A 13,363-nucleotide genomic window follows, 5' to 3' on the forward strand; every position below is an offset into this window, starting at 1 on the left:
GATAACGAGCTTCAGCTGCGAGTCGCACCGGACTGGAGTCTCTCACGGAGGAGCTCTGGAAGCATAAAGGAGGAGCGACAACAGTGAAGGACGAGAGAGGACCAGGCCTGGGAGAATGTTCCCTGTTAGCTGGGACAATTCTTTCAGTCTTTATTTTAAGCTGGAGATATAATAGTTTGCAAGAGTGCGATTATAAGCACAACAAGGCTGACTAGTGAGTTTACCTGTTCGGCTGATGACTTTTAATGTCCTTGACAACATATGTAGTCCCATTAAGACACTTGTTAGCAGTCGCCTTTTCCAAGACAAGTAAAAATCACACAGGGGTATTACTAATGTATTTTATACTGTAGAATAAAACATGAAAATATCTTGAGCTTGTGTTCACCACAGACCTTATTTCAAGCAATTAGCCAAAAACCCATTCAAAAACACCACTGACTTCAGGACGAAGGAACCGGAAACGCTAAAATGAAACATATTTCTGAGCTTTAGCCATCATCCCTGCAGCACTCTGTATATTAACAAATATGATGAGGATATGAACTGTACTGTATAACATGTCATCTTGTGTGGAGTTAATTTCCTCTTTGTTGCCGCGTTCACTTTACTGTATGTGATCTCAATGTTCATCACAGGTTTGGATCAGATGTCAAGTCATGGCAGGAGAAGATGGTTCCCTCCACCCATGAAAACCTTCAAGCTGTTTGGCAGTAAGATGAGAGGATGTGCTTTTGACTTCACAGTCTGTTGTTTTCTCTCTTATTTTCTCTGTCTCCTTCTGTTTTTAAAGGCCTGGTCTCTTTCATTAGAAATCACTGTTGTTATGGCCAGTGTTGGGGGTAACGCATTACAAGTAACTTGAGTTACGTAATCAGATTACTTTTTCAAGTAACTAGTAAAGTAACGCATTACTTTTTCAATTTACAACAAAATATCTAAGTTACTTTTTCAAATAAGTAACGCAAGTTACTTTTTCACATTTATTGACTGACAGCTCTCCTGCCCCCATGTTGGGAGAAATAAAGTGCAGAGGGTGTTGTGTATGCTGTGTAAGCATGATGATTATTGTAGTTTTAGACTAAATGTGAACATGCATTTACTTATCTCACTTGCACGAAAACATTCAGTATTCCTCAAAATGAATAAAAACAGTGAAATGCAATCTCAGAATTTTTGCAAACCTGTAATAATTAACTATATTAAATTACACAAATATACTTTATGTATTTAATCTCAATTATTAACCAATGTCTTTACTGCTGATCTTCAATATACCTAATTCAACCATACTAATAAGCAAAAAATACTTTAGATTAGAAAGGTTTGTTTGAGCTGCACCCTCTACTGTACAGGTGTAAATATGCTTTTCCTTCAGCTTGAGGCTTATTCATTTCACTTTTGGTGTGAAAGGGCCTTTTTGCCAAAAATAGAACTTTTTTGTTGTTATTAAAAAACAAACAAGCCCAGCCTCAGTGAGAAAAAGTAACGCAAAAGTAATGTAACGCATTACTTTTCATAAAAAGTAACGCAAAAGTAATGTAACGCATTACTTTTCATAAAAAGTAACTAAGTAACGCAATTAGTTACTTTTTTAGGGAGTAACGCAATATTGTAATGCATTACTTTTAAAAGTAACTTTCCCCAACACTGGTTATGGCTATGACTGCACTACAAGACACTTTTATCAAACACAAAACTCAAAATTCAAAATAAAAAGGAAAAAAAACTACTTAGTAATTGCTGCATTTTGCCTTAGTAATTTCATTCTGTTTTCTGTTATTTCAGACTAGCAACTGTTTTTGTTCCCAAGTTCAGTTTAAGTTCATCCCACAACAGTACATCTATGCCGCCTTTGTGCATTTCCTAATATAGGCTGTTCTGCTTCTTGGGGTCTAAAGTTTAATTGAAGCCTTGTAAGAAAACGACTTTTGATGATAAATCTTGTTACTTACAACCTCCCGAGACGTCAGTGTGTGTGTGTGTGTGTGTTCAGGTGGATTCAGGCATTAGAGTGTGTCGGGGGTCGTAATACTCTGGCTGCTCTACGGCGCGCTCTAGAGGAGGAACCGCAGGAAGAAACGGTGCTGACTCATGGCGTTTACCTCCTCACCACCAGCATGCCAGATCAACACATGGTTAGTCGGACATTCATGGTTCTTTTTAATCACACACAAGCCAATTCCTGTCCTGGACTGTGCACTGGATGTGGATTTCTACCCAGCTGACAAAAATATGTTATAAGAACATTTTGCTAACTAAAGGGTTAGTTCACCCAAAAATGACACATCCATGATTAATTACTCACCCTCATGTCATTTCAAACCTGTAAAACCTTCATTCATCTTTGGAACACAAATTAAGATATTTTTGATGAAATCCGAGAGTTTTTTTTATTTTTTATCTCCCATAGAAACCAATGAAATTCAAGGTCCAGAGAAGTAGAATGTAGTTTAAAATGTAGTTGAATAAAATCATAAAATTTTAAATGAAAAAAAAAGAAAAAATAAACATTTATAAAACTGTTTATTAATTCACGTTTTGAAATGTAGTTTTAAATATCTTTATTTTTCATTTGAAATATTTATTCATTTATTGTTTAAATATTTATTTAACTACATTTTAAAACATTAATTAAATAGTTTTAAATAAGCGTTCATTTAAAAAGTGATTTAATCCCTTAAAGGTGCAAAATGTAAGAATTTTGCAGTAAAATGTCCAAAAACCACTAGGCCAGTGTTATATATTTTGTTCACTTGAGTACTTACAATATCCCAAATGTTAGCAACTATTTGTAAATCGTGAGAAAATTGCAATTTTAACCAAGGCTCCGGGACATGTGAAGAGTCGCCTGTCAATTGCGTCATAACCGCGTTACCCTTGGTTTACGGTTTTATTTTGTAGAAACCATGAAAACACCAAAGACACTTTAATATTTACATGTTTTAATAGGCAAGGGAACAGCTGTTTTGATATATTTATAGACAGAAAACTAATTGTTGTTATATAACTCAACACATTTAGTCTTATTGTTTAAATCTAATTTTCTTGTTTTTTTGCGAGTACCACACTTTATCATGCCTCAGAGAAAAACACTAATTTGTGAAGTAGCTAACATAGCATAATCAGATGCAGCTTTATTTTTTGGAGCAGAATTTTCTCCATCATACAATACATTTTAAAATGAATTGCATGTCATTTATCAACACAAGCCATCCAGCATTTAACATGATATTCTAAAATCGATCTATCTTACTGCAGTGTGTAACAGTGTCTCACAGCAGCCGCCGAGCGAACGCACAGAGTAACATCATTTTCAACACTCTCAAATGTATCTAATATGATAAACAGAGCTGTGTTACCTCATACTCAGCACCGGCGACTGTGTCATAATAAAAGTTCTGCTGCTCACGGTGTGTGTTGCACAATCGCTCCAGCGGCCTCGTTCAGCTCCCACAACACTCGGTCCTGCTCTGCTTCATACTACAGTAACGTTAATAATCGCATCCATGAACATGATTTCTTCCTGAGTCCTATCCCGATTGTTTCCACTGGCTGTGAGGTGAAGATTCCGCGCTCAAACTTGCCGTCATCAAGCTACGCCTTTGTTTTGAATAGGCCTCTTGCAGACAGAAAATATTACATATTGCACCTTTTACTGTCAGTGTCCTGCTAGCGGGACGCTTGGCGTCTTTTTTTATTGCCTTTTTCCTTTAGTAATCATAATAAATTAGGTATCATTTGAAAGCTGGAACACTCAATTCATCCTGTGGAAACTGGACATTGCTTTACCATGGAAGCGGTGTGCTCCTCTCCCTAGTGGGTGGTATGTTTAATATTACAAAATTTATTTTAACTATTTTATAATCAAAACTTTCTAATCTTGACAAAACACATATCATCGGAAAGGCATGAGACCAAATATACATTTTTTTTTTTGCAACTGTTTTGTGATAAAAGTGATATTGTGACAGAAATGAATTAATTTGTTACAGAAGAACGCATACAAAAAATTCAATGGAATGTGGGTGTCAACAAGTGGCTATTTTTGGTGCAATGCCTAAAAAAAAAATCTTCAATTTTTGTGACATCAACTTCAAATTTGGAACACAACTTGATTAGACATATGGATTTGATTTTATAGCAATTTTAGTGTAAAATCATTTTGTAAAGTAAAGAGTTTTGTATAAAATAACAGTGTTTAGTACAATACATTTCCTTTACAGTAAACTTAAACTTCTTAAATTTATTTTTTTTACAAGATACCAAGCCTAGGTCTGTATTCCAAAGCATTCATGAATTATAACAATTTATGTTTGGATAGTACATTTTTATGTCTATGCTCAAAATGGGGAGTGACAGTTAAGGGGTTAATTTTTTCATAATTATGTTTGAATTATTAAATAGATAACTTATTCTTTCATTTTATTTGAGTCTCCATATTATTGTTTGAAGTGAATAACCATGAATAACCATGTTGACCTTTGTAAAAAGCATGCCACCCTCTGCTGCCCTCTACTGTTCATATATAAAAGGTGCAGTTTCTATATTCTGATTTTGCTACTGATGTTTTTGTCACATTTTCTTCAGCAAGCTGTCACATTTGAAAAGCAGTCACAGTGTTTTTCACACTCCTCAGGTTTCTGTCACTGCTTATGTGTCTGAGTGCTGCAGCGCAACAAACCTGAACCTCCATGTGTGCCTGTTCACCGGAGAGGAGGACACTGTTCGATGCCCTCCGCCTCGTCACGCCACACGGGCCGAAACCGCACACGCTCTGCGCAGCCTGGCACATGCGGGCAATGGACGCTTCCTCTGGACGACTGAGACTGGTGAGGAAAGGGTGTTGAATGACTGTCTGAATGATGGAGTTTTTCAAGGAAGACAAGTTTGAGGTACTAAAAAGAAGTTTAGTTTAAGATGGACACCTCTTGAGACAGTTCTGAGGTAATGTGTAAAATGTCTAAATAACTGCTGTTTACTTTACTTTAATGTTGCTGCTTTTCTCTGTGTCATATGTGTAGCACATGGTGCCTGAACCACAATGGGAAGTCTTGTGTTTGTGTGTGTGTTTGTATTTGTGTGTGTGCAGTGGAAAATATGAGCCTCTTCCTCGTCTTTCCCTGCAGGCATCGTGGAGAGTGATGACATCAGTGCCCTAATTGGAGAAATGGAGACGGCCGCTAATTATTGTCAGAAGGTGAGTTCAGAGCAGTGCGTTTGGGGCGCTTTTCTTGCATGACCTGGACTTGACCTATGTCCGCGATGTTTAAATAATTCATGGGAAACCAAAGAAAAGTTTAAAGCACACCTGCAAGAAATGATCAGTTGTTTATCAAGGTTCATCCAGGTCTTGGTGTTCGTTCAGAAACAGCTGGATTTGTTGAAGATGTTTCAGTACTCATCTGAGCTGCAAGTCAATTTGCATTTAAAATCACACTGACATCAATAAATCAATCAATCAATCAATAATTAACCCTATTTGCTGTCTTCATACATACAGTACTGCACAGTACTAAGGATGCATTCAATGAATCAAAAGTGACAGTAAAGACATTTGTAATGTTACAAAAGAATTCTGTTCTTTTAAACTTTAAACTTTCCTTTCATAAATTCCTTCCCTCAAACTACCTGGCTTAATTCTTGTTACACAAACTTTTCACAGTTCAGTCATTATCCAGTAGATAAAGTCTCACATTTTTTCCACTCACTCAAAATACATCAGATGACGAAAGTAAAATGGATTTTGAACACCATTACATGTTGACTTGCTTACCTGTAGGGTTGGGTATCGTTTTTTATCATTTTATCGAATTTTAATGATTCCGATTCTTATAGATTCTTAATCAAAAATGTTTAGGTCAAAAATAATCGCATTGGAAATGAATGGGAGACGAATTTCATCTATTGGTAACCTACTAAACTGCACCCAAACAAATTTTTACTGCAAGCTAATTTTTTGAGATATCAATCTCATATTTATCAATCTCATATTTTGAACACAACTTGTTTAGAGTTTTAGAGCAAAATGTGATTTGGAAAACATATATTTCATATAAAAATTGAAAATGGTATTTTTGTGCATTTTTCATAAATGTACAATTTTATAACTTTTTTCCAAGTTCACTTTTTTCACTTTAGCAACAATCTGCGAAGTGTCTTCTTGAAAAGAGGCCAAACTTAAGTCTGTGTTCCAAAGCCTTCAAGATTTATTTTCAGGTCCATGCACAAAAAGTGAATAAATGGATTATAACTACTGCATATATATATATATATATATATATATATATATATATATATATATATATATATATATATATATATATATATATATATATATATATTAGTACCATAAAATCCTCTAAAAATACAAAATATTAAAAAAAAAACCCATCAAACTAAAATATAGTACAGTCATTTCATTGAAATTAAAAAAAGGTCATTTTTGACCGACACGCAAACAGCACCAGAAGATTAAAGATGCAAATATTAATATTAAATGCACACAAAGGAATCGATAAGAGGAATCCTAATTTTAATTTTATAACAAGTATCCAATTCCTGACCTTAAGTATCTGATTCCAGAATTGGAATCGATTTTCAATTCCCAGCCCTACTTATCTGACAGTTGTTGCTGGTATTGCTCATAATTGTAATTATATTACTTCATATATTGGACTATCGTCCATGTTTTCCTGCAGTGCTCTGAACTACTGGACTCTCTGATCCAGAAGGGCTCCGGCAGGGGTTCTGGAGAAGCGAGTACCCCATCCCTCAAACCCCAGGCCTGGACCCACAAAACAAAACTGCCGTCTCCCAGACCCTCAACACTCAGCCTGGCGAGACTGGTCAGATCACTGTCTTCATCTCACTTGATCTGTTATACCGTCTCTATGAAATGCTATCCTGAAAAGAACAGCATTGTTAGTCACCAGCATTTCATGTGTTTTGGATGCTGGTGATCTTCATATTAGGCTTCATAACTAGCCTAATCAGTAAGATCTTGCCTTCACCTCTTAGAATTCACCAGTGATTAGTTTCACATAGCCTAGTCTTGTGTAGCCAGACCTTCTGCCATCACAGCTTTCATTAGCCAAAGAACCGCCCAGAAACCGCCTGACTGACATGTAAAGCAACCAGTCACAGTTCATTTTGTTCAGGATCATGTTTAGGGGTGTGAAAATGTGAAGTCAATGTCCCTACAATAACAGTCTGGCGTGTAAAGCTCTTGGACATATTTTAGGCCCTGTTTACACCTGGTATTAAGATGTGTTTTGGTCGATTGGATGTCGAAGTGGATGATGCTAAATACAGGTGTAAACGGGATCTAAAACAGTTTGAGCTTGTCCACTTTCGAACACTTCCAGAGGTAGTCAAAAATACATTCGACCAGATTGTTTTCGTAGCGTAAACGCTCATGTGATCGAATGTGTTTGAACAGCCACTAAGGACCACCTACTTTCCGCCTACTGACCTAATGCATAAACATTATGGGAAGAGCGCTAGAGGCATTATGGAATTTAAACTTTGTCAGTTGAAGACCTAAGTTTGTTTAAAGACGAAAAATGTACCAAGCACAATGTTCTCTCACAATTCCTGATTTCTAACATGCACTCACTGCATTCGGCTGGTCTTGTGGCTGTCAGAGCAGAAACAAAAACTGCTGCTCTCTGTGTGTTTTTCCTCATCTCCGAGCTTGTTTATATATAAATTGTGCAAGCTTATTTTATCCATTAGACCAAAAGATCTGAAAAAAAAAAAAAAAACATTTACCCACCCATAAACCCTCCCATTGAAAAAATCAGGATAAAAGTGGTCGAAAGTGGACAAAAGCGACACAATGTTGGTAACCAGACAGATTTGATGATCATTTGCTTCCATTGTATGGACAAGAAATACTGAGACATTTCTCAAAATATCTTCTATTGTGTTCCACAGAAGAAAGAAAGTCATGCAGGTTTGTAACGGCATGGGTAAATGACAACAATTTTTTAAATGATCGCTTTAAGGGACTCATTAAAAAAGATATTTCCGTAAATGAATGCTTTTTGATCATGATGTGAACAGGAAAGCAGACAGATGAGCAGATTTGCACATAACAGCTCAGCTTGGAGGCCAAACAGCTCTAAAGCAGAAATCCCAGCAGGTGTGATGTCTTCACAACATCCTGACTGTAATTATTAGAGATCATATACCAAATGGTCTCTGTTTGCCATCTGAACTGTTTGTTGTAATTCACACAATCTCTCTCTCTCTCTCTCTCTCTCTCTCTCTCTCTCTCTCTCTCTATATATATATATATATGTATACAAACCCGATTCCAAAAAAGTTGGGACACTGTACAAATTGTGAATTTGTGAAATTGTGAAAAAAGGAATGCAATAATTTACAAATCTCATAAACTTATATTTTATTCACAATAGAATATAGATAACATATCAAATGTTGAAAGTGAGACATTTTGAAATGTCATGTCAAATATTTGCTCATTTTGGATTTCATGAGAGCTACACATTCAAGTTGGGACAGGTAGCAATAAGAGGCCGGAAAAGTTAAATGTACATATAAGGAACAGCTGGAGGACCAATTTACAACTTATTAGGTCAGTTAGCAACGTGATTGGGTATAAAAAGAGCCTCTCAGAGTGGCAGTGTCTCTCAGAAGTCAAGATGGGCAGAGGATCACCAATTCCCCCAATGCTGCGGTGAAAAATAGTGGAGCAATATCAGAAAGGAGTTTCTCAGAGAAAAATTGCAAAGAGTTTGAAGTTATCATCATTTACAGTGCATAATATCATCCAAAGATTCAGAGAATCTGGAACAATCTCTGTGCGTAAGGGTCAAGGCAGGAAAACCATACTGGATGCCCGTGATCTCCGGGCCCTTAGACGGCACTGCATCACATACAGGAATGCTACTGTAATGGAAATCACAACATGGGCTCAGGAATACTTCCAGAAAACATTGTCGGTGAACACAATCCACCGTGCCATTCGCCGTTGCCGGCTAAAACTCTATGGGTCAAAGAGAAGCCATATCTAACCATGATCCAGAAGCACAGGCGTTTTCTCTGGGCCAAGGCTCATTTAAAATGGACTGTGGCAAAGCGGAAAACTGTTCTGTAGTCAGACGAATCAAAATTTGAAGTTCTTTTTGAAAAACTGGGACGCCATGTCATCCGGACTAAAGAGGACAAGGATAACCCAAGTTGTTATCAGCGCTTAGTTCAGAAGCCTGCATCTATGATGGTATGGGGTTGCATGAGTGCGTGTGGCATGGGCAGCTTACACATCTGGAAAGGCACCATCAATGCTGAAAGGTATATCCAAGTTCTAGAACAACATATGCTCCCATCCAGACGTCGTCTCTTTCAGGGAAGACCTTGCATTTTCCAACATGACAATGCCAGACCACATACTGCTTCAATTACAACATCATGGCTGCGTAGAAGAAGGATCCGGGTACTGAAATGGCCAGCCTGCAGTCCAGATCTTTCACCCATAGAAAACATTTGGCACATCATAAAGAGGAAGATGCAACAAAGAAGACCTAAGACAGCTGAGCAACTAGAAGCCTGTATTAGACAAGAATGGGACAACATTCCTATTCCTAAACTTGAGCAACTTGTCTCCTCAGTCCCCAGACGTTTACAGACTGTTATAAAAAGAAGAGGGGATGCCACACAGTGGTAAACATGGCCTTGTCCCAACTTTTTTGAGATGTGTTGACGCCATGAAATTTACACTTATAAACTTATTTTTCCCTTAAAATTATACATTTTCTCAGTTTAAACATTTGATATGTCATCTATGTTGTATTCTGAATAAAATATTGAAATTTGAAACTTCCACATCATTGCATTCTGTTTTTATTCACAATTTGTACAGTGTCCCAACTTTTTTGGAATCGGGTTTGTATATATATATATATAATATATATATATATACACACACACACACACATATGGATACTTTTGCTTTATATTGCTCCAGATAAAGCAACTCATTCTTTCCACGTCAGATTCTAAAAGCATGTCAGTGTCTATATTTGTCTCTGTCTGAAACATCCTCTGATTGCCTCTCAGACTAAACGATGGGCTATTTATGTGACTCATCATCATGCATTCATTTTTTTCAGACTATTTATTTTTGGTCTTTTTTTAGTCCAGTCAGCTGATTTCAGCACACCGGCTGGGCGGACAAAGCCTGCTGATCAGAGGAGAGCCACTGTGTCTCAGTCTGTCTTTTTCATGGAAGATGGCAACTTGGGTTAGTGGAAATGGATTTTCCATGTTTGTCTTGTCATTGCCAGAATCATGTACACATATGATCCACTCCATATCCATTTCTTTTTCATGTTGCATCATATCATTGATTGATTACCTTATCTAGGTGTTGTCTTCAAGAAATATCCAAAACCCAAGAGTGTGCGCAAGTCTATCAATACGATTAAATTGGCAAAACATGAAGACATCTGTTCAACTAAACAGGTAACGTACTGTATAATCCATCCTGTTATTTTTCAAAATAAAAATGCCAAATTTTTTCTTAAAGTTTTCAAGCTACATCCACCTAAACTGGCACACTATTCTCAGCTAACAAAATATGGTCTAAAAATGTTCTTGTATGTTCTCTGAACATACAAAACATAATTTTTTTATGTTTTAAAAGCTTTTTTCTTGGTTATATGAAAGTTAAAGGAACATTACATTTTTATCATAATGCAAACATTATGGGAATGTTACTTTTGAATGTTCTTTGAACATTCTGAAACACTTAATGTTAGATGAACATCCAACTAAAACATTTCAGAAAAAAAAAATGTTGTATAAATAATGTTTTTGCACTAAAGTTTTGAGAACATTACTAAAGACCAGATAACTATACTGGAACAATGTTTCTTCATAACTTGAGAGAACCTTGCCGGAATGTTAGCTAAAGTTCTGTGAACGTTCCCTGTTAGCTGGGTATTTTTTTCTGACCTAGTGCGCTATATCTTTTCTGACTTCTGAACTCATCTGACCTAATTTTTCATGTAGCAGATGGTCAAATGTTTCATCTGTCTCTCGTTCTTTCTATATCACCTTAATAACCACCTAGAAACACCTTAGAAATCACTCTAAGTTCTTTAGCAATCTATTAGAAATGAGAAACCCCATAGCAAACAATCAGAATGCCTTAGCAAATGTGAAAACTCAAGACTACAATGGTGGCATTTCAGGGAGTTCAGAAACAATGTTACTTATATAGTTACTGAATAACTCCCACTGGAGGGACTTTGTGTCTTGACCTTTTTCATGTTCAAACTGCAAAATTACACACTAAAGAAAGATGAACATGTCAAAAAGAATAACAGGTCCTCTTTGAATCCTAAAGGATTGTTTTAAATCGGTGTTTATTTGTTTGTTTGTTTGTGTGTGTGTGTTCTTTAAGTGGCTGAAAAGGTTTGGTATAAAGAATCTGAAGTTGGACCTTCACAAACTGATATCTGGACCCGAATGCTGTCATCACAACAAACTGGTGCCGTCTGTCCAGAAGAGAGTGTCTGCTAAGTACTGCGACATATTCCCTAGTGTCCAAGTCAATGTAAGCACAGTGCTGTGTAACACCAGTGATACTGGAAATATTTATTTTCCAAGTTTAGTATATGGTATGTCTTGATGTTCATAATAGGGGGCAGTGAGACACCTGCATCTGACTCCTGGTGAGTTAAAGCACTACCTCAATCAGACAGAGAAACTGATGCAGCGCTACAGCCGAAGACTGGAGTGGTTACTGACAGGTACAGTAGAGGTGTCTATCGCAAGCCCTCTTTGAAAATAGCTCTTTCTGGAGAGAAATGTGAAATATAATTTTGTGCTTGTTTCTATGTGAAAAGCTGTTTGAGATGGATTTGTCTATTTGTTAACTGTCATCCCCATTTTTGAGCATAGATTTGAATGTAAATAGTTCCCTTTCTGTTGGTTGCTTTTGAATTTGTATTGAAATACCAACACTAGGGCTCGTTCTTGAGAGCCCTAGACACCTCTAACGCATTCAGAATAGGCCAGTGAAATTGGTGAGTGAAATTTGCCACTCCCCGGGCATCCCGGTATAAGAAGGCCTGTGTGCTTCACTCGTTAAGCCTTGAATAAATTAAAAAGTTACGTTTTATCATGAGATCAGGTTGGTGGTACCATATCATTATCTGTATGTGGTTCATATCGTATCAGTACTCAAAAATTTGAGCATGGCTCTGTTCCAAAACATAGAGATTTGCTTGCGCTCAAAAGCTGTTCCAGAAGGATGGGGATTCCAGTTAGCAGTAGACAGCATGGAAGCTCACTAGGTTTTGGAACAGATCTGTCTTTTCCTGCCATGTGGATCTTTCATTTGCGAGTAGGCAGCAGGCGTATGTTCGGATCAGTGCTGGAAAAGGACGTCTGTGTTCTACTGGATGTGTCTGGATCAATGGCTCCCTGCCTCCCTGAACTCCAGAAGGGACTGACCTTACTGATCTGGGATCAGCTGCATGCCAACAGCGTGAGGTGCACTCTTTTTTTCCTCTAGAGGGAAATACAGAAAAATTGCTTTCACACTTGCCTGTCTTCCATTGATTAGCCGAACAGATGATGAATGGATGGATGATGATAGATGAATTGATCCTTCTCATAGACTGTGATGACATACACTATATTGGCAAAAGTATTGGGACACCCCTCCAAATCATTGAATTCAGGTGTTCCAATCACTTCCATGGCCACAGGTGTATAAAATCAAGCACTAGGAATGCAGACTGCATCTACAAACATTTGTGAAAGAATGGGTCGCTCTCAGGAGCTCAGTGAATTCAAGCGTGGTACCGTGATAGGTTGCCCCCTGTGCAATAAGTCCAGTCGTGAAATTTCCTCACCACTAAATATTCCACGGTCAATTGTTAGTGGTATCATGACAAAGTGGAAGCAACTGGGAACAACAGCAACTCAGCCACAAAGTGGTAGGCCACGTAAAATCACAGAGCGGGGTCAGCGCATGCTGAGGCGCACAGTGCACAGAAGTCGCCAACTTTCTGCAGTGTCAATAGTTACAGAACTCCAAACTTCGTGTGGCCTTCAGATTAGCTCAAGAACAGTGCGTAGAGAGCTTCATGGAATGGGTTTCCATGGCCGAGCAGCTGCATCCAAGCCTTACATCAACAACTGCAATGCGAAGCGTCGGATACAGTGGTGTAAAGTATGCTGCCACTGGACTCTAGAGCAGTGGTGACGTGTTCTTTGGAGTGACGAATCACGCTTCTCTGTCTGGAAATCCGATGGATGAGTCTCGGTTTGGCTGTTGCCAGGAGAACGGTACTTGCCTGACTGCATTGTGCCAAGTGTAAAGTTT

General features: G+C 37.6%; 1 protein-coding gene across 9 annotated transcripts in view; it reads left to right on the forward strand.

The window, feature by feature from the left end:
• vwa3a (von Willebrand factor A domain containing 3A) overlaps window positions 1-13,363 on the forward strand; it is a 48,725-nt gene that overhangs the window by 29,023 nt on the left and 6,339 nt on the right. For 7 of the 9 annotated variants that reach the window (XM_048189399.1, XM_048189390.1, XM_048189347.1 and 4 more), the window contains 11 exons: window positions 639-713; window positions 1,997-2,138; window positions 4,640-4,832; window positions 5,130-5,200; window positions 6,702-6,848; window positions 8,068-8,173; window positions 10,163-10,267; window positions 10,391-10,488; window positions 11,432-11,584; window positions 11,672-11,780; window positions 12,381-12,525. In XM_048189399.1, coding sequence (XP_048045356.1) covers window positions 639-713; window positions 1,997-2,138; window positions 4,640-4,832; window positions 5,130-5,200; window positions 6,702-6,848; window positions 8,068-8,173; window positions 10,163-10,267; window positions 10,391-10,488; window positions 11,432-11,584; window positions 11,672-11,780; window positions 12,381-12,525 — 1,344 coding nt within the window. The remainder of the gene's footprint in view (window positions 1-638; window positions 714-1,996; window positions 2,139-4,639; window positions 4,833-5,129; window positions 5,201-6,701; window positions 6,849-8,067; window positions 8,174-10,162; window positions 10,268-10,390; window positions 10,489-11,431; window positions 11,585-11,671; window positions 11,781-12,380; window positions 12,526-13,363) is intronic. The other 2 variants (XM_048189364.1, XM_048189418.1) reach the window with 2 other exon arrangements.

Source organism: Megalobrama amblycephala, linkage group LG1 (genome assembly GCF_018812025.1).
Source record: "Megalobrama amblycephala isolate DHTTF-2021 linkage group LG1, ASM1881202v1, whole genome shotgun sequence".
NCBI classification, from domain to species: domain Eukaryota; kingdom Metazoa; phylum Chordata; class Actinopteri; order Cypriniformes; family Xenocyprididae; genus Megalobrama; species Megalobrama amblycephala.